Source organism: Phalangium opilio, unplaced genomic scaffold, assembly GCF_054372755.1.
Source record: "Phalangium opilio isolate 3A_F unplaced genomic scaffold, DU_Popi_V2 ptg000025l_1, whole genome shotgun sequence".
Taxonomy (NCBI): Eukaryota; Metazoa; Arthropoda; class Arachnida; order Opiliones; family Phalangiidae; genus Phalangium; species Phalangium opilio.
In genome coordinates, this window is record NW_028324156.1 from 1,465,943 (window position 1) to 1,482,983 (window position 17,041).

The window sequence follows — 17,041 nt, forward strand, 5'->3', positions numbered from 1 at the left end:
TCCGACGCGCTTAAGTTTCCAAAAATGTCACGTGTCCGACGCGCTTAAGTTTCCAAAAATGTCACGTGTCCGACGCGCTTAAGTTTCCAAAAATGTCACGTGACGTATTCTCTTTCCATTGATAGTGATAATTCACATGAAGTTGTTCTATCCGAGCGATAACAAAAATTTATATATTTTAAAATAAGTAAAAACGTAAATATGCACTGAAACTGACAAGTGTGCGACACGCTTAAGTTTCCAAGAATGTCACGTGATTATATGCAACCGAACCGAGGCTTATGCAGGAGTTTCCATTGATAAATTCCCATGGAGTTGTTTTATCGGAGCGATAGCGAAACGTTTCCTCAAAACCACGTAACCTTTTAGTTAGGCCTACTATAATATTGCTCCATAGTGGGTAACGGCATTTACTGAGAAGGAAGCGTGAGATGGTGTGAGGTGAGATCACCGTCGTCGGAAAGTGAAAGGTCATGAATAGTGTCGGTTGAAAGAAAGTGGCGCAAAAAAGCGGGTTTAATATTAAGAAATTCGATTTAATAAACTTGTCAAAAGGTTTATTTAATAAAAATAGTAAAATGAGGAGTGGTTTTGTGCGCGTAGAACTTAACCGTACCATTTGGGAAGTGCCAGAGAGATATCAGAAACTTTCTCCCGTTGGTTCAGGTGCATATGGCCAAGTCTGGTAAGCCTAAAAATATTTTGACCACCCCTTTTTTGAATAGAGATTAACCACACCATGGATTTACCTTGACATTCTGTTTTCGTTTTATCATTGTTTATGAATATTATTGTATATCGCTGTCATTTTTGTTGAAATTTATGTAATATTTGTTTAAAAAAATGTTAAAATCATAAAGATTTGCCCAAATTATTCACTGTCAATTTAGCTCTGCCATTGATACAGTGAGGAATATGAAAGTTGCGATTAAAAAGCTAGCTCGTCCCTTTCAATCTGCAATTCACGCGAAACGCACTTACAGGGAACTTCGACTGCTCAAACACATGAATCACGAAAATGTAGGGATTTTAAATATAAAATTATGTTTAAATTTTGACTTGGAATGGACTCTTAAATATTTTAAAATAGAAGCCATTTCAGGCAAAAAACTACCCATATCAGGGTTCATACAAACCTGGAAAACCGGGGAAACCTGGAAAAATCAGGGAAATAAATAGTTGACAAAAACCTCAGGGAAAACTCAGGGAAACTTTGAATTTTTAGTAAAATTCAGGGAAATCAGGGAAATTTGCGTCAAACAGGGGCCAAGTAATTAAGCAAAATTTTCATAAACATACCCTCCATAGGATTAACATTACACTATACTTTGAAGGCTCATAACTCTGGTTCTACTAGAGATACGGGGATGACCTTTGATTATGTAATAATTGCCCCTCCCCCTCCCTTCGTTAACATTTGCTCCATAGGATACTCCATATAGGGGAAAAACCTGGAAAACTCAGGGAAGTATATGGGGGAAAACCTAGAAATCTCAGGGAAATTTCAAATTTGTTTTCCAAAAGTTGTATGAACCCTGCATATACTCTTTTAAATTCCCTTTCTAAGTTGTATAATACCAATTTTAAATAGGTAATAGGTTTATTAGATGTGTTTAGCCCATCCACAACATTAGAAGACTTTCAAGATGTGTAAGTTTAATCATAATGTTTATAATGTATTTAAAAACCGAGAAAAAAACCCTAATTCCTTCTCTAATATAGTTATTTGGTTAACCACTTAATGGGAGCTGATTTAAATAGCATTGTTAGAACACAGAGATTAAGTGATGAACACGTCCAGTTCCTTGTTTATCAGATTCTTAGGGGTTTGAAGGTAGATAATTTTGAATAAACGCAACCCATGACCCTCCACTTTGCAATTTCATAATTAATATTTCCATATATATTTCAGTACATTCATTCAGCGGGTGTTATACATAGAGTATGATTAAATATTTTATCATTTTTGGGCTGTATGGTAAACGTAAATAGTAAATATTGTATTTGAATTAGGACCTAAAGCCTAGTAATATAGCTGTAAATGAAGATTGTGAATTGAAGATTTTAGATTTTGGGTTGGCTAGACACGCGGAAGTTGAAATGACGGGATATGTCGCTACCAGATGGTACAGAGCACCTGAAATAATGTTGAATTGGATGCATTACAATTATACAGGTACTATAATCAATTTAAGAATTAGGGTTAAAGGTTTCATAATAGGGAGCTAACAGTTCTGACCCTGAAACGTCACACCCTTCTATCTCTTACTGGAGTTTCATCCCCCTTAACGGTTGGAAACAGTATTCTACACGCAAAAATGCCAACCAGAGAGGGGCGGGGCTGAGTGACGTCAGACTATCTCTTACCCCTAGCCAGTTGTTAGCTCCCTATTGAAAAAATAAAGAAAAAATGGATTAAATCTGACTTTTCCAGTTGATATTTGGTCTGTGGGATGTATTATGGCTGAACTCATCACCTCCAGAACATTATTTCCTGGAACAGATCGTATCCTTTGAATTAAAATACATATAATTTTCGCTTAAATATAAATAAGGGAACCAAGATGGTAAATAATTAAATAGAGAGAGAGAATGCATGATTAATTGTAAATACTTTTTATATGTTTTTAGTTTGGATTTTATTTTTTTACCATTTTTATGACCTCTTAAATTAATCTTGTTCACGAGTGTTAATTAAATTTGTTTATACCCCTTAAATTTTACAACTAAATCTCAATTATAGCATGATATTTAAATGAATTAATTAGCCTTATTCCTGATCAGCGCCACCTAACCATAGCGGCGACTTTGAGAACTACTGTAATCGGCAAGCCAACCAGATGTCGATAAAATCTGGTGACGTCATTTTTGGTAAGACCCCGAGACCGTGTGCCCGTCAGTGACGTCACCTGATTTTAGCGACACCTGATTGCCTTGCCGATTACAGTAGTTCTCAAAGTCGCCGCTATGGTTAGGTGGCGCTGATCAGGAATAAGGCTAATTAAGTATAGTAATTTCAAGTTTGAAATGATTTGCACGATGGCATGTTCACTTTCCCTTAATAATACGTTTGAAAAACCAAAAAAAAAAGATATCCACCAATTGAATTTGATAATGCAGCTTTTGGGCACGCCTTCCGAAGATTTTTTGACGAAAATTACCAGTGACAGTGTGAGTGGCATCGTTTTTTTACAACCTAACAAACCTTATTTTAGATTGTTTAGTTTATATTTCTTTCTTCAAGCACGTTTTTTTAAGTTTATTGTATCAAACCCCGGTAGATGTTTTTGTTTCATTTGCCATGGAGTGTTAATTTAGTCTTTTGAAGTAGATAACTTTTGGCAATCAGCCAGAAATAATATTTATAAGTTTGTTTCGAGTCTTTTAAATGTTTGTTTATTAGCTTTAGTCTTTATTTAAACTCGGGTCTGGCGAGCGGACGTTTTTTTGGGGTTTAAAAATAATAATTATCTAATCTAATCTCCTTAAGAAAATTCAGACATAGATCAGCTAACGCGTACCATGGCCTTAGTTGGAACCCCTGATAGGTCTTTATTGGGCAAAATGACTAGTGATGAGGTATTACTTTATTATTAATGTCTAAATTAAATGTTTTTCCCAACTTTCTTTCCATACACGCTACTAATTTATTTTGTTAACATTCAACGCCATCTATCGCTTAATTACGCGTCTTAATTTCAACTAAAACTTAATTAATGTTAGTTAGAAATAGCTATTAACCCTTTCCTTCCTCTGTGCCTTAACAAAACTCCGTTAGACCTAGATCAGCTTATGCGTATCATGGTACTTTGTGGTACTCCTGATGAGGAATTTTTACAAAAAGTCACGAGTGATGAGGTTGGCAAAATCATTATGAAAATAGATATCATTCAATTAGATCGTAGTTGCCTCTTAAAAAATTAATTAAAATTGTTAATTATGTATCGCAATATTAAATTAAAATGATAGTTATCAATTTATTAGGCAAGAAACTACATCAAATCATTACCAGTCATGCAAAGAAAAAACTTTACGGAAGTTTTCCATGGTGCCAACCCTCACGGTTAGTTTTTAGGGTATTTTGGGTTCATACAAACCTGGAGAGCCTGGGAAATATTTGGGGAAAACGTGTTAAATGTCAGGGAAATATTTGGGGGAAAAACGTGTAAATGTAAGGGAAATATTTGGGGGAAAAACGTGTAAATGTCAGGGAAATATTTGGGGGAAGAAACGTGTAAATGTCAGGGAAATATTTGGGGGGAAAACGTGTAAATGTCAGGGAAATATTTGGGGGGGGGGGAACGTGTAAATGTCAGGGAAATATTTGGGGGGGGGGGGAAACGTGTAAATGTCAGGGAAATATTTGAGGGGAAAAACGTGTAAATTTCAGGGAAATATTTGGGGAAACTGTGTTAAATGTCAGGGAAATATTTGGGGGAAGAAACGTGTAAATGTCTGGGAAATATTTGGGGGGGGGGGACGTGTAAATGTCAGAGAAATATTTGGGGGAAGAAACGTGTAAATGTCAGGGAAATATTTGGGGGAAGAAACGTGTAAATGCCAGGGAAATATTTGGGAGAAAAACGTGAAAATCTTGGGGAAAACGTGTTAAATGTCAGGGAAATATTTGGGGAAAACGTGTTAAATGTCAGGGAAATATTTGGGGAAAACGTGTTAAATGTCAGGGAAATATTTGGGGAAAACGTGTTAAATGTCAGGGAAATATTTGGGGAAAACGTGTTAAATGTCAGGGAAATATTTGGGGAAAACGTGTTAAATGTCAGGGAAATATTTGGGAAAACGTGTTAAATGTCAGGGAAATATTTGGGGAAAACGTGTTAAATGTCAGGGAAATATTTGGGGAAAACGTGTTAAATGTCAGGGAAATATTTGGGGGGGGGAAACGTGTAAATGTCAGGGAAATATTTGGGAGAAAAACGTGAAAATCTTGGGGAAATATTTGGGGAAAAACTTATAAATGTTGGGGGAAATATTTGGAGAAATGTGTAAATACCAGGAAAATCGGCCTTCCAGAAGTTGTATGAACCATGGCAAAGTTTTTTTTTAAAAAAGTTTATACTCAACTGACTCTAGTACTTTCCAGCCATTGATCTATTAGAGAAAATGTTAGAATTGGATGCTGATAAACGCCCAACAGCGACGGAAGCTTTAGCTCACCCTTACATCGCACAGTATTCTGATCCAACAGATGAACCCGAAGCGGAGCCTTATGACGAATCCTTTGAAAGCCGCGATCTCTCTGTTGCTGAATGGAAAAGTAAGTCTACTTATGATTTTCTAATCTTTCTTATTTGAAACCAAAGGATTGGAAGAGTTTTAATTAAATTACAGACCTCTTGTATCAATAAATCAATAAATTTTCTTTTGTACGGCGCCCGTAATTATTTATTTAAAAATTATTTGCATCGTTATAGGGCTTGTTTTTCAAGAGGTCTCAGCTTTCCAACCAACGACACCGGCTCAAGACAACTTAAATTAAAACTAAAACAGATTATGCTAGTAAAGATATCGTAATATCAAACAAAAAAAATAATCCCCTTAATCCATTTTTAATTGTTTTAAAAGATCAAATTAAGTTAACCAATTAATTTGGTTTTTTCCGGTACATTTTGCTTCTACAAAAAAAAAGGTTACAAATACAAAAGCTTACAGGTTTTATTGTTCTTAATTTCGCAAACTTTATACTAGTTTATTTAATCAACTTAAAAGAAGTTTAAATTAATTTTAATCAAAAGTTAGACTCTTCCAGTTCTTTGTTAGATTTTTTTTTAATTATTTTTTTTTCTTTTTAATTTTTATGATTTTGCCTTATTTTCTAATTGTGTTAAATTTGTAATTAATTAATTTAATTAATATTACGAGACCATGTGATTAATTAGGCTCAAAGCAATACATTTCTAGTTTACACTTATTGTAGAGAATAAAGAAATAGAAATTAATTAAATAAAATTAAAAATTCGCTCATTAAAAGAAAAAAGTAAACAATAGACAAAATGAAATAGATTGTACATAAATTAGTAAAAAAATAGGCCCAAACTAAAGAATATAGCGTTAGAAATTTAAAATATTATGTTTACAACAAAATTTAGATGAAAATTCTTCATTTTTTTAAAAAAAATTTAAATTTTTTTGGAATATTGAAAAGGCTATGCAAATAATTTAATTTTCGCCCCCCAAAAGCATCCTACGCAATTGATTTTATAGTAACGCTTATATTTACACCAACAAAAACAATTCCTCGTGTTATTTTTGTACATGGTTTGTGATATTATTAATTTGTCAAACGTCTTCTGTTTTTGTTGTTTTTTAATCCTAAAATTAGATTTTTTTTTTAATCAGTTTTTCATATAAATTTATAAATGAAGTTCAAAAAAAAAAAAGTTGCCAAAATGTAGGAGAATAATTTTTAGTATTTTTAAAATGTTAATCATGAATTTGTAATTGTAAATTTTAAATTTTACGCGAAAGTAGAAGAATTTGAAAGTAGGCTTAGCGAAAAAAAAAAAAAAAAAAAATTGGTTAATGAAGTTGTTCCCGCCATTAATTTGAAGATTCAGACTTGGGAGGGATTATGTTATGCAAATAGGGGCTTTATCATTTAAAAAAATACCAGAGGATAGTTTGGAAATGAAAATATCACTAATAGATAGAAAGATTTGAAAGTAGGCTTAGCGAAAAATAGGTCAATGACCTTATTTATTCCCGCCATTAATTTGAAGATTCAGACTTGGGAGGGATTATGCAAATAGGGGCTTTATCATTTAAAAAATACCAGAGGATAGTTTGGAAATGAAAATATCACTAATAGATAGAAAGATTTGAAAGTAGGCTTAGCGAAAAATACTATAGGACAATGACCTTGTTTTTTCCCGCCATTATTTTTAAGATTTATTCTTGGTCTAGGAAAATTATGCAAATAGAGACTTAAAAATAGGAGAGAATAGTTTGGAAATTAAATTTTTAGCTTAGTTATACATGGTTAGGTGTATTTTTACACAATATAGGCTTAGGAATGAAAATATCACCATTGTATATGAATTTTGTAAAATGGACTTTCAAGAAATATTATTGCTTCTATTTTTTGACAGTGAAATTGCACAAAGAAATGAACATGTTTGAAGAGCCAAAATTAAGACAGCTTGATGCTGGAATATCTAAAATTGCCCAAAAATTACAGACTACCTTGAGTTTGCAATAATAACTAAGCCTTGGCTACTCTTCCCCCCTCCTCCTCCCCCCGTTTTGTTTTATAATTTGAATTCAATATACATTTTATTCCTACATAGACATTCTAAGCTCTAGTTATGTACTTCTTATAAAACACGAAAATAAATATATATTCAATGAAGTTATCCCTAACTGTTAGGCCTTAAATTTAAATAAGATGAACTTTTAAAAGAATACGCATTGTGGTAATAGGATAACTTTATTTTAATTTGTTTGTTTTTACAACTATACAAATTTTTACCTCACTAATACATGATTATGTTAATTACGTAAAAAACAAAATAATTAACTAACAATAAATTTTATTTCTATTAAAGTCCACTTAATATATATTAACAAAAGATCAAGGGTTGCCAAAGGTTAAAAAGTTTTCTTGGCTTTCGTATCATATCATAAAGGCAAAGAGACTTTTTTAAATTTTAAATTGGTTTGTATAACAAAGTGGTGACGTATTTCTTTCTATAACGATGAGTGGCGCTTAAAACCATGACCCCGTCTTTAATAGAAAGAGCGTAAAGATGGTTTAACATGACGTGATTTGGCTCTGGAAGAAGAGTTGGCTCGCAGGTTAAAGGTACGTCTTTATTTAAAATAACTTGCAACAACTGTGGTGGTAAGATTGGCGGTCCCGATGTTTTTTCATATGGTTTTCTTTGTGGCACTTCTTGTGAATAATCACCTGAAGGAGAGCCAGACAAACTCTGAGAACCCGAATTAACGCTGTCCATAGCCAAAGCTTCAAAAACTTCAAAGTCTGACTTATTAACTTGGATACAATTGTTTTTAGTGCCCATATCGTTATCGGTTATAGGTTCCTTAGGGTCATGAACCCATTGGCCATCAACGTAAAATTTATACTCGTGTTTCCCTTCTGGTACTTCTAAGATTAAAACGAAATCGCCGTGGCTTCTGACCATGGGTATGGGTTTCCATTGAGTGAAAGTGCCGCTAATACAAACTTCTTTTCCTCCTCCTTCCCATTTAAAGACAGTTGGTAGGGCGTCATCACTCAGAGTAGTGCCTGGGGTGATGGTTGAAGCTCTAGGCCTCATCTCTCCATTATGTTTGTCTTTGAAAGAGTTGGAAAATTCATCACCATCATCTAGAGAAGATTGCCCAGTGATTTTTCTTTTGCTTCCTGCGCTAAATTCAAATATTTTATCTTCTCTTCCGGGTGAAGAAGGAATTCCTTCCGTGTCGGAGGAATAAGCCCTGTCTCTCTTTCCAGCGGTGTTTCCCATATTTTGGATCGAATTTTAATTGATTCCAGGCAATTAGCGGTGATTTCGTAATAAACTTTCAATGGTGCCAAAAGTGGGCCTCCAAAAAAGGGACCAAGGCTACTGACTAGATCAAGTTTGGTGTTACGAGTTTGGCACCAAACTCTAATTGACTCGATTCGATCCGAGTTACTTTATCTTCATTACATTAAATAAAAACATTAGATTTACCTAATTTATTCAAATAAAGATTTAATTTAAATTAAACGATCATTACGCTTTCCTACGGAACTGCGTCAAACAACAACAAAATAGGTTATGGACGGGGTCATTCATACAAGTTTATGAAATACAGGCTGTGTCACTAAAGTCTCTCCTAGAATTTTGTACTCTACAAATACAACTACATTAGCTTTAGAACGAAGTTGTATTTTTTTAACATAATCTGTATTTAATATCCTTGCTTTAAATGCAGTCAGTTCAGTTCTAAGCACAGGACACTGGACATTGTCCAATAAAATTTTAAAATGCCCCATATTTTTTTTAAAAACTAAGGGGGTCACTGGACAGTTTGACCAATAAATTTCCCGAAGTTTTGATAGCTTGGCTATGGTTAAGAAACACTATTTTTGCACACTTCAGTGGACAAATCCTATAAATTTTCCATTCAAACTGGACATTTGTCCTATAAGAAATTTATCTTATTTCCGGCCCTGGACTTGCTGCATTTAAATTTTAAAGGGCACAATGAGACGTTGTTGTCTGCTTCTTCTAATCTGCCGGTCGAGGTAATTTTTGTATTTGGTTGAGGTATGTGGCGGTGCTAATTAATGTTAATCACTATGTCACGTTATTAAATGAAATAATTTGAACAATTAAGTGCTAAATTTGTAAGCAAAAATCGTTAGAGGAAGATTTTACAAAAAGGATTAATGTATTTGGAATATTTATATATAAGCCTTGGCTCATAACGTGCTCACGTCACCACGTGCTCTACGTCAACATTCTCCAGACATCAACTAAGTTGTGACTGAAACTGAAACTGAAACTACAACCAATTTTAATTTATTTTTTGTTTGCAAATAATTTATGAACAGTCGGTATGTTTAAAATATTGTCAAAAGTTGTAAGCTACACGTGGGGTGTTGTTACTTCCTCAAGAAACCCAGAAGATATTGACAGTTCCGATGAAGAGGAAGAAATACACAACAAAGTGAAGTATGCTCTTTTACAACTTATCGGGTAACACAAATCCGCTTTTTAATTTTTACATAATACAGTAGTTACTACGAGGAACAAGATGTCTGGGGCACTATTACAGAAATTAACAAATTAGAAAGATTTGGAGTTATTGACCAAAATATATTCTTCTCATTTGACCAAATATACGGAGCTAGATATCCTCGAGTTGGTCTTAAAGTTTCAGCCAAAATTCACAGAGATACGCCTGACCAAAATTGGAAAGCTACAAACGTAACCATAGTTGATGAAATTTGGGATTTGGAAAATGGGAAAGATTATTGCAAAGATGAAGTTAAAAATGGTGCCAGTGTTGTTGTTGACTCTCAAAATGCCAAGAAAAAAGCTATTATTTCCACTGTTAAATCCGTCAGCAATCTCGGAGTGGTCACAACCCGTGACGGGATAGAATTTAATTTTAAAGTAATTCTACACAGAATTTAGAAGTCCATTTTCAGAACTATAATGTTTGTTCGTAACATTCCTCAGAATATGCAGTTTGATTTTATTCCTCGTGCCGGGGATGTTTTATGTTTGACGTGTCTGGTTGACAGCCATTACCAAGATGAAACGCAAATTATTGATTTTAAATCTACACGTTCCGGGACAGTAGAAGGAGAGATAACTCAGTTGAATATTAGCGACGGTGTTATAAATGACGAAGTTTGGTTTGCTAAAGCATCCTGTGATAGAAATTATTCTCCAAAAAAAGGAGATAAGGTTGTGGCTCAAACTGTTGAGCAAAATTTGGGCAAATATATGTGGAGGGCCACCCACGTAACGCCTGTTCAAATCAAAAGTTCCGGTTATAATAATAATTATAAAAACCATAAAATGTTAGTTTTAAAAAAATCAATTTGGAGATGATTGTACGTAACAAACAAAATGTTTAAAATGATTTCAGAGTTCCTAAATTAAACTCGCGGCTTCAAAATAGCGTTATTCAAGAACTCCTCAATGATAAACAGAATATTTCCATTACAAATAATCTGACATTTGGGGAAGTAGAGTTGAATCATAAAACTTATCTTACAGCTTGGATTGTGTAGGCTTGCCTTAATTCATCAACAATTAAAAGCCTATTCAGACGATACAACTTTTTGACTCATTTAGTTGAGTCAACTTGAGTAGTTTGAACAGAAGTTGGACAAGTTGAATCACCAAATTATAAATTTATCACTGACCCATGTTTGCTGACTCAACTTTTTGACCCATCTAGTTGAGTCAAAAGATGTATCGTCTGAATAGGCCTTTAGTTGTTTTACATTCATTGACATTTTGACCTTTTTCATGTTAGAAATAATGGAATGGAAAGCCAGAAACTGTTAAACTGTAGATTTAAGATGTTGCCTGAAGATTCGAATAATTTTGTTATCAACAAAGCTGTTTTATATCAAGAAAATTCAACCCTGTCAAATGATAACAATGATGAAAGTGAATTAGTAATCATTCCACCTGGGGAAAGAGCTTTTGTTAACATTATCTGCAATTCAACGTTAGTATCTATCTAGTTTATTTAATTAATTATAACCAAATAAGGGATTAATATGAACAAATTTGTTTACAGATGCGTTGGAAGAAGCAAAAGTTTATTATTCTTTCAATTTGAAAAGTTTGCAATTGGACGTTACGTAGAAGCTGAAGTCACTACTGGCCTTCAATTTCAAAATGGCTTGCTACCTTCTACACCTTATCGTAAAGTTACTTATGGAAACGCGAAAGGGAAGCAACAAGAGCTGATTGATAAAAGTGCCAATAATTTTGTTATTAACGGAGTCGCGCCTTATAAGTATATTATTTAATGATTCAAGAACTAATTTTAATAATATAATAATGGCGCTTGTTCGATTTCAGAGGACCAAGCAATGTTCCTGTTAAATTGGGCTTATATCCCATCCCTAAAAATCTATGGAGAATCATTCTTGACAATGACGACGAAGACCTTTTTAAATTAATGCCATTTTTAGCCGAAGAACTGACAAAAGATAATTACAGCGATAGATTTTCCGCCCTTTTACATTTGGAAGAGATTCAGCTAACTTTAGATATGAGAAGATATGATATGAGAGATGTAAAGAAGTATTTATTTATTTTATTCATTAATTCAATGTTATTACTTTTTAATCTTAATTTTTATTTTTAATTTCTAGGTTTGTTTATCACGTTCCGGAGAATTTATTAAATTAACCGTTCCAGGTTTAGCAGAAGGTAGACCATCATTGTTAGTCGGTGATCAAGTCTTGCTAACTAATCCGGAAGAGGATAATACAAGGCCAGTATATACTGGCTTCATTCATGAGGTTTAATTGGTTTTTATACCTTAATTAGAGGAATACGTTTAAAGGTGGAATTCATAAACGTCGGAGGCAACGCAATTTAGTACAGGCAAAGGCAGGGCGTCGTGCGCAAACTTTCGCCTTTTGCGCACGACGTCCTGCCTTTGCCTGTACTAAATTGCGTTGCCTTCGACGTTTATGAATTCCACCTTAAATCACATAACATTATACCTTAAAAGAACGGCCTTTTTCTAAATATAAAATGTATAATATTAAAATTAAAATAAATGATCTCTTAATACAAGATAATTAGCGTTTAATTAGTCTTAAAAATAATCAAGGACTACTGCGCCGCCATTGCTTTAGTGACGTCATAACTTACGCCTATAGGGATTGGTTAAATTCTCACAAGATGAGAAAGTTTCGTTTTAGCAATGGCAGATGGCGCCGTAGTCCTTGATTATTTTTAAGACTAATTTAATGCTAATTATTTTATAATAAGAGATCATTTATTTTATTTTTAATATTTTTCCTTTTATATTTAGAAAAGGGCCGTTCTTTTAAAGGGAGGGTGAAGTAGAAAATCAAGTGATTTTTTTATTGATTCTTCTACTAATTATAAGACCAGTCTGCATAGTCAAACATCCAGGAAATACTTCCGAATGATTTTAAAATTCAAATTAGGTTCAGATTTTAAGGATAATTTTAAAGAAGGTCCTCCGACCAATCGCGTAACGTCCTGCCTTTTTATTAACAAAATTCTCGTGGCACGTTCCGTGTTGAATGAAATTTATCACGAGATTTGATAAAATTAGGCGCGCTACGTGACAATCATGGCGCGAGACATGGAGCGTGCCACGAGAAATTTGTTAATAAAAAGGCAGGGCGTTACGCGATTGGTCGGAGGTGCTTCTTTAAAATTATCCTTAAAATTTGAACCTAATTTGAATTTTAAAATCATTCGGAGCTGGTATTTCCTGAATGTTTCACTATGCAGACTGGTCTTATAATTAGTAGAAGAATCGATAAAAAATCACTTGATTTTCTACTTCACCCTCCCTTTAAGGTATAATGTTAGGTTACTCGTACTTTTTCTTTTAACTTTTAATCCTTATTAATCATATTTAATTTCAGACTTTGAGAAGCGACATTCTTATAAAATTTAATCCAACATTTCATTGTAATTACGGTGGGGAGAGTTACAACGTAGCGTTTCAATGTAGTAGAACTCGCGATAGGAGATGCCATCAAGCTGTAAATCAAGTTGTTCATATTGATAAAGAAAGTAAGAGTGTTTGATGACCTTTTTACTTATTTTTTTTTTGCGCAGTTCAATACCTAATACCTTTCCTCTTTAGTTATATTCCCAACTGTAGGCGTGACGAAACCTCCGGTTGTTTCAATATTAATTGAGAGTGAAACAACGGAAAACAAAACCTTATCGAATCTCTTGGGAACCAAAATTATGAATGGGGAGGTTAAAAATGGAATGAAGAAGGGTTCCTCCGAATCTAAAAGCCTCAAATGGTTTAATAAAGAGTTAAATGAGAGGCAAAAGAGTGCCGTGAAACGAATCGTCGAAAATCAGGCTCGACCTTTACCCTATGTTGTTTTTGGACCACCTGGCACCGGGAAAACAGTAACACTCGTGGAATCTGTGTTACAAGTCTTTAAATTAATTAAAAATAGCCGAATATTGATTGCGGCACCTTCAAACAGCGCCGCGGATTTAATTGTAATCGTATTTAATTTATTATTTAAGCGATTTATTAATTTAATTTAATTTAATTTATTTAATTGTTATAATTTAAAATTCGCAGACCTTGAGATTACACGATAGTGGTCAAGTAGACGACTCTAATTTAGCCAGATTGAATGCATATTCTAGATTCAAACAAGAAGAAGTATAATTAATTAATTAATGAATTAATTTAATGTTAATCGTGTTGTTTATTATAATAAATACGTTTAATTTAGTTGATTCCAGAAGCAATATTGAAATATTGCAAATCAACTCATTATGATTCTATTAGTAACGTGGCTTTCTATAGAATAATTATCAGTACTTGTTCCACTATTGGTTGCCTTTATACTTTGGGTTTAAACGTGAAACATTTCACACACGCGTTTATTGATGAGGTAATTAAAATTTTAATTTTACTTAATTATTTATTTATTTATTTTTACGGTGGTTACCGTTTTTCTTTAAAGGGAGGGTGAAGTAGAAAATCAAGTGATTTTTTATCGATTCTTCTACTAATTATAAGACCAGTCTGCATAGTGAAACATTCAGGAAATACTTCCGAATGATTTTAAAATTCAAATTAGGTTCAGATTTTAAGGATAATTTTAAAGAAGGACCTCCGACCAATCGCGTAACGCCCTGCCTTTTTGTTAACAAAATTCTCGTGGCACGTTCCGTGTCGAATGAAATTTATCACGAGATTTGATAAAATTTGCGGGCGACGTGACAATCGTGGCGCGAGACATGGAGCGTGCCACGAGAATTTTGTTAACAAAAAGGCAGGGCGTTACGCGATTGGTCGGAGGTGCTTCTTTAAAATTATCCTTAAAATCTGAACCTAATTTGAATTTTAAAATCATTCGGAACTGGTATTTCCTGAATGTTTCACTATGTAGACTGGTCTTAAGATTAGTAGAAGAATCGATAAAAAATCACTTGATTTTCTACTTCACCCTCCCTTTAACTAACCATATTTAGGCTGGTCAAGCTACAGAACCCGAAACGATGGTCATTATTGGTCTTGTAGCTATAGGCGGTGGTCAGGTATAAATATAGGAGATTTAATTATAGTTAGATTATCATTATATCTAATTATAATTAAAATTAGGTGGTTTTAGCCGGAGATCACAAACAATTAGGACCCGTTATAAGGTCAACTGAAGCTAAAGCTTACGGTTTGGATTATTCAATGCTGGAAAGAATTATGGATCGATTTCCCTATCAAAGAGATGACGCTAAGTTCAATGATCATGGAAATTTCGACCCTTTTCTCGTAAGTTTATTGCCACTTTTAAATTTAATAATAATATAATTTAATGTTAATTTTTAAACAGGTAACTAAACTAATTAAGAACTATCGTTCACACCATTCCATCTTGAAAGTCTTTTCAACAAGATTTTATCACGGAGAATTAGTTCCGTTAGCGAAACCAGATATTATTAACGTTTTTAATAAATGGGATGGACTTCTTAAAGCAAACTTTCCTATTGTTTTTAATGGTGTTAGGGTAAGTAATTATTTATTGTTTAATAATTATTTGTTTTTTTTTTATTTAATTCTATGGGTATAAATATTAGGGTGAAAACTTCAGAGAAGACACGAGTCCATCTTGGTTTAATCCTGTTGAAGTCGTGCAAGTAGTTCGGTATTTGAAATCACTCTACGAGTTTGGAATAAGTCCAGATGATATTGGGATCATTACACCTTACAAGAAACAATGCGAAAAGATTAAGTTTTTAATGGACAGTCTAGAAATGGAGCCTTGCAAAGTTGGTTCCGTTGAGGAATTTCAAGGACAAGAGTTTTTAGTCATTATTATTAGCACCGTAAGTGAGCTTAAGTAACTTTATTTCCTCGACGCGGGCCGATTCTTTGACCCTTCGCGGGCCGAGGCTTTGACCCTGCGCGGGCAGATTCTTTGACTCTACGCGGGCCGATTCTTTGACCCTTCGCAGGCCGATTCTTTGACCCTACGCGGGCTGATTCTTTGACCCTGCGCCGGCCGATTCTTTAACCCTGCGCCGGCCGATTCTTTGACCCTTCGCGGGCCGCTTCTTTGACCCTGCGCCGGCCGATCCTTTGACCCTACGCGGGCCGATTCTTTGACCCTACGCCGGCCGATTCTTTGACCCTACGCCGGCCGACTCTTTGACCCTACGCCGGCCGATTCTTTGACCCTACGCCGGCCGATTCTTTGACCCTACGCCGGCCGATTCTTTGACCCTACGCCGGCCGATTCTTTGACCCTGCGCCGGCCGATTCTTTGACCCTGCGCCGGCCGATTCTTTGACCCTGCGCGGGCCGATTCTTTGACCCTGCGCCGGCCGATTCTTTGACCCTACGCGGGCCGATTCTTTGACCCTGCGCCGGCCGATTCTTTGACCCTACGCCGGCCGATTCTTTGACCCTTGGCGGGCCGATTCTTTGACCCTACTCGGGCCGAGGCTTTGACCCTACGTGGGCCGAAGCTTAATTGAAAAAATTTAATGCGGTTAGCCTTGTTATTGGCACAGTGGCACACGTATTGTGATCGGAATTCAGGGTGCATTAATTTTTATAAGCCAACATTTAACTATTTATTGTTTTGTATTTCAGGTTCGCACATGCCCTGATTTATTGCAATATGATCTCACTCATAATTTGGGTTTTATAAGCAATCCTAAACGTTTTAACGTTGCTGTAAGCCGTGCAATAGCTCTTCTAATAGTTATAGGAGATCCCTTTTTATTATCTAAGGTATTAAAGTTTTTTAAGTTAAATTCATTGTAATTTCAAATTATTCGTTTTTTTTTTACAGGATGATAATTGGGGATATCTTTTGCAATATTGTATAAAAAATGGAAGTTACGATGGAACAGAATTTAACTCCTTATAGACAGACCATTCTTTGTTTTTGTCAATAGAAAACCTAATTTGGCGGCCCCGCCCCTGTGTGTTGGTTTCTCTGCAAGTAATTAATGGAATAGTCTATAGGGGATTGCAACATTACATATTCATATGCCTCAGATTTCCCTAGTTTATCAAATGATATTATTATTATTATTATTATTATTATTATTATTATTATTATCATTCATTATTATTATTATTATTATTATCATTCATTATTATTATTATTATTATTATCATTCATTATTATTATTATTCATTCATTCATTATTATTGTATTTTGTTTAAAATTTGCCTTTTTACAAAGCAGTAAAAATGCAGGCTATTTTTAATTATCATTACAAATAAACTATTATGAAGCAGCCAAATTTTTTAATATTCATTAATTCCCTTCATCTCAGTCTGAGAGTCTGAGTCTGAGTAG

At 34.3% G+C, this 17,041-nt stretch overlaps 3 protein-coding genes across 11 annotated transcripts; 2 read left to right on the top strand and 1 right to left on the bottom strand.

The window, feature by feature from the left end:
* The first annotated feature begins 401 nt into the window (after positions 1-401).
* Positions 402-7,564, top strand: LOC149691653 (mitogen-activated protein kinase 14A-like). Of its 5 annotated transcripts, none has more exons than XM_089869008.1 (12): positions 402-685; positions 891-1,020; positions 1,592-1,650; positions 1,723-1,834; positions 1,913-1,942; positions 2,014-2,176; positions 2,435-2,506; positions 3,092-3,171; positions 3,985-4,063; positions 5,105-5,278; positions 5,436-6,508; positions 6,688-7,564. In XM_089869008.1, the coding sequence occupies exons 1-11, from the start codon at positions 579-581 to the stop codon at positions 5,498-5,500; spliced, it is 1,071 nt and encodes a 356-aa protein (XP_089725134.1). In that variant the 5' UTR covers positions 402-578; the 3' UTR covers positions 5,501-6,508; positions 6,688-7,564. The 5 variants fall into 5 exon arrangements, with proteins under 5 accessions (XP_089725134.1, XP_089725135.1, XP_089725131.1 ...); XM_089869009.1 differs by lacking the exon at positions 3,092-3,171 and adding an exon at positions 3,500-3,579; XM_089869005.1 differs by lacking the exon at positions 5,436-6,508 and having other exon boundaries at positions 7,110-7,564.
* On the bottom strand, positions 7,429-8,869 carry alc (5'-AMP-activated protein kinase subunit beta-1). Its single transcript, XM_089869010.1, has 2 exons — positions 8,746-8,869; positions 7,429-8,666 (listed from the first exon to the last, which is right to left on the bottom strand). Exon 2 carries the CDS (start codon positions 8,487-8,489, stop codon positions 7,668-7,670), a length of 822 nt encoding a protein of 273 aa, XP_089725136.1. The 5' UTR covers positions 8,490-8,666; positions 8,746-8,869; the 3' UTR covers positions 7,429-7,667.
* Positions 8,870-9,197: 328 nt separating this feature from the next.
* Positions 9,198-16,985, top strand: LOC149691655 (RNA helicase Mov10l1-like). Of its 5 annotated transcripts, XM_089869028.1 has the most exons (20): positions 9,198-9,358; positions 9,427-9,491; positions 9,566-9,686; positions 9,749-10,130; positions 10,197-10,543; positions 10,612-10,752; positions 11,005-11,202; positions 11,275-11,496; positions 11,562-11,778; positions 11,858-12,007; positions 13,118-13,268; positions 13,342-13,718; positions 13,804-13,887; positions 13,961-14,122; positions 14,706-14,771; positions 14,836-15,000; positions 15,062-15,235; positions 15,306-15,554; positions 16,324-16,464; positions 16,526-16,985. In XM_089869028.1, the coding sequence occupies exons 3-20, from the start codon at positions 9,571-9,573 to the stop codon at positions 16,601-16,603; spliced, it is 3,420 nt and encodes a 1,139-aa protein (XP_089725154.1). In that variant the 5' UTR covers positions 9,198-9,358; positions 9,427-9,491; positions 9,566-9,570; the 3' UTR covers positions 16,604-16,985. The 5 variants fall into 5 exon arrangements, with proteins under 5 accessions (XP_089725154.1, XP_089725152.1, XP_089725153.1 ...); XM_089869026.1 differs by having other exon boundaries at positions 9,427-9,686; XM_089869027.1 differs by having other exon boundaries at positions 9,211-9,278; positions 9,349-9,686.
* The last annotated feature ends 56 nt before the right edge of the window (positions 16,986-17,041 follow it).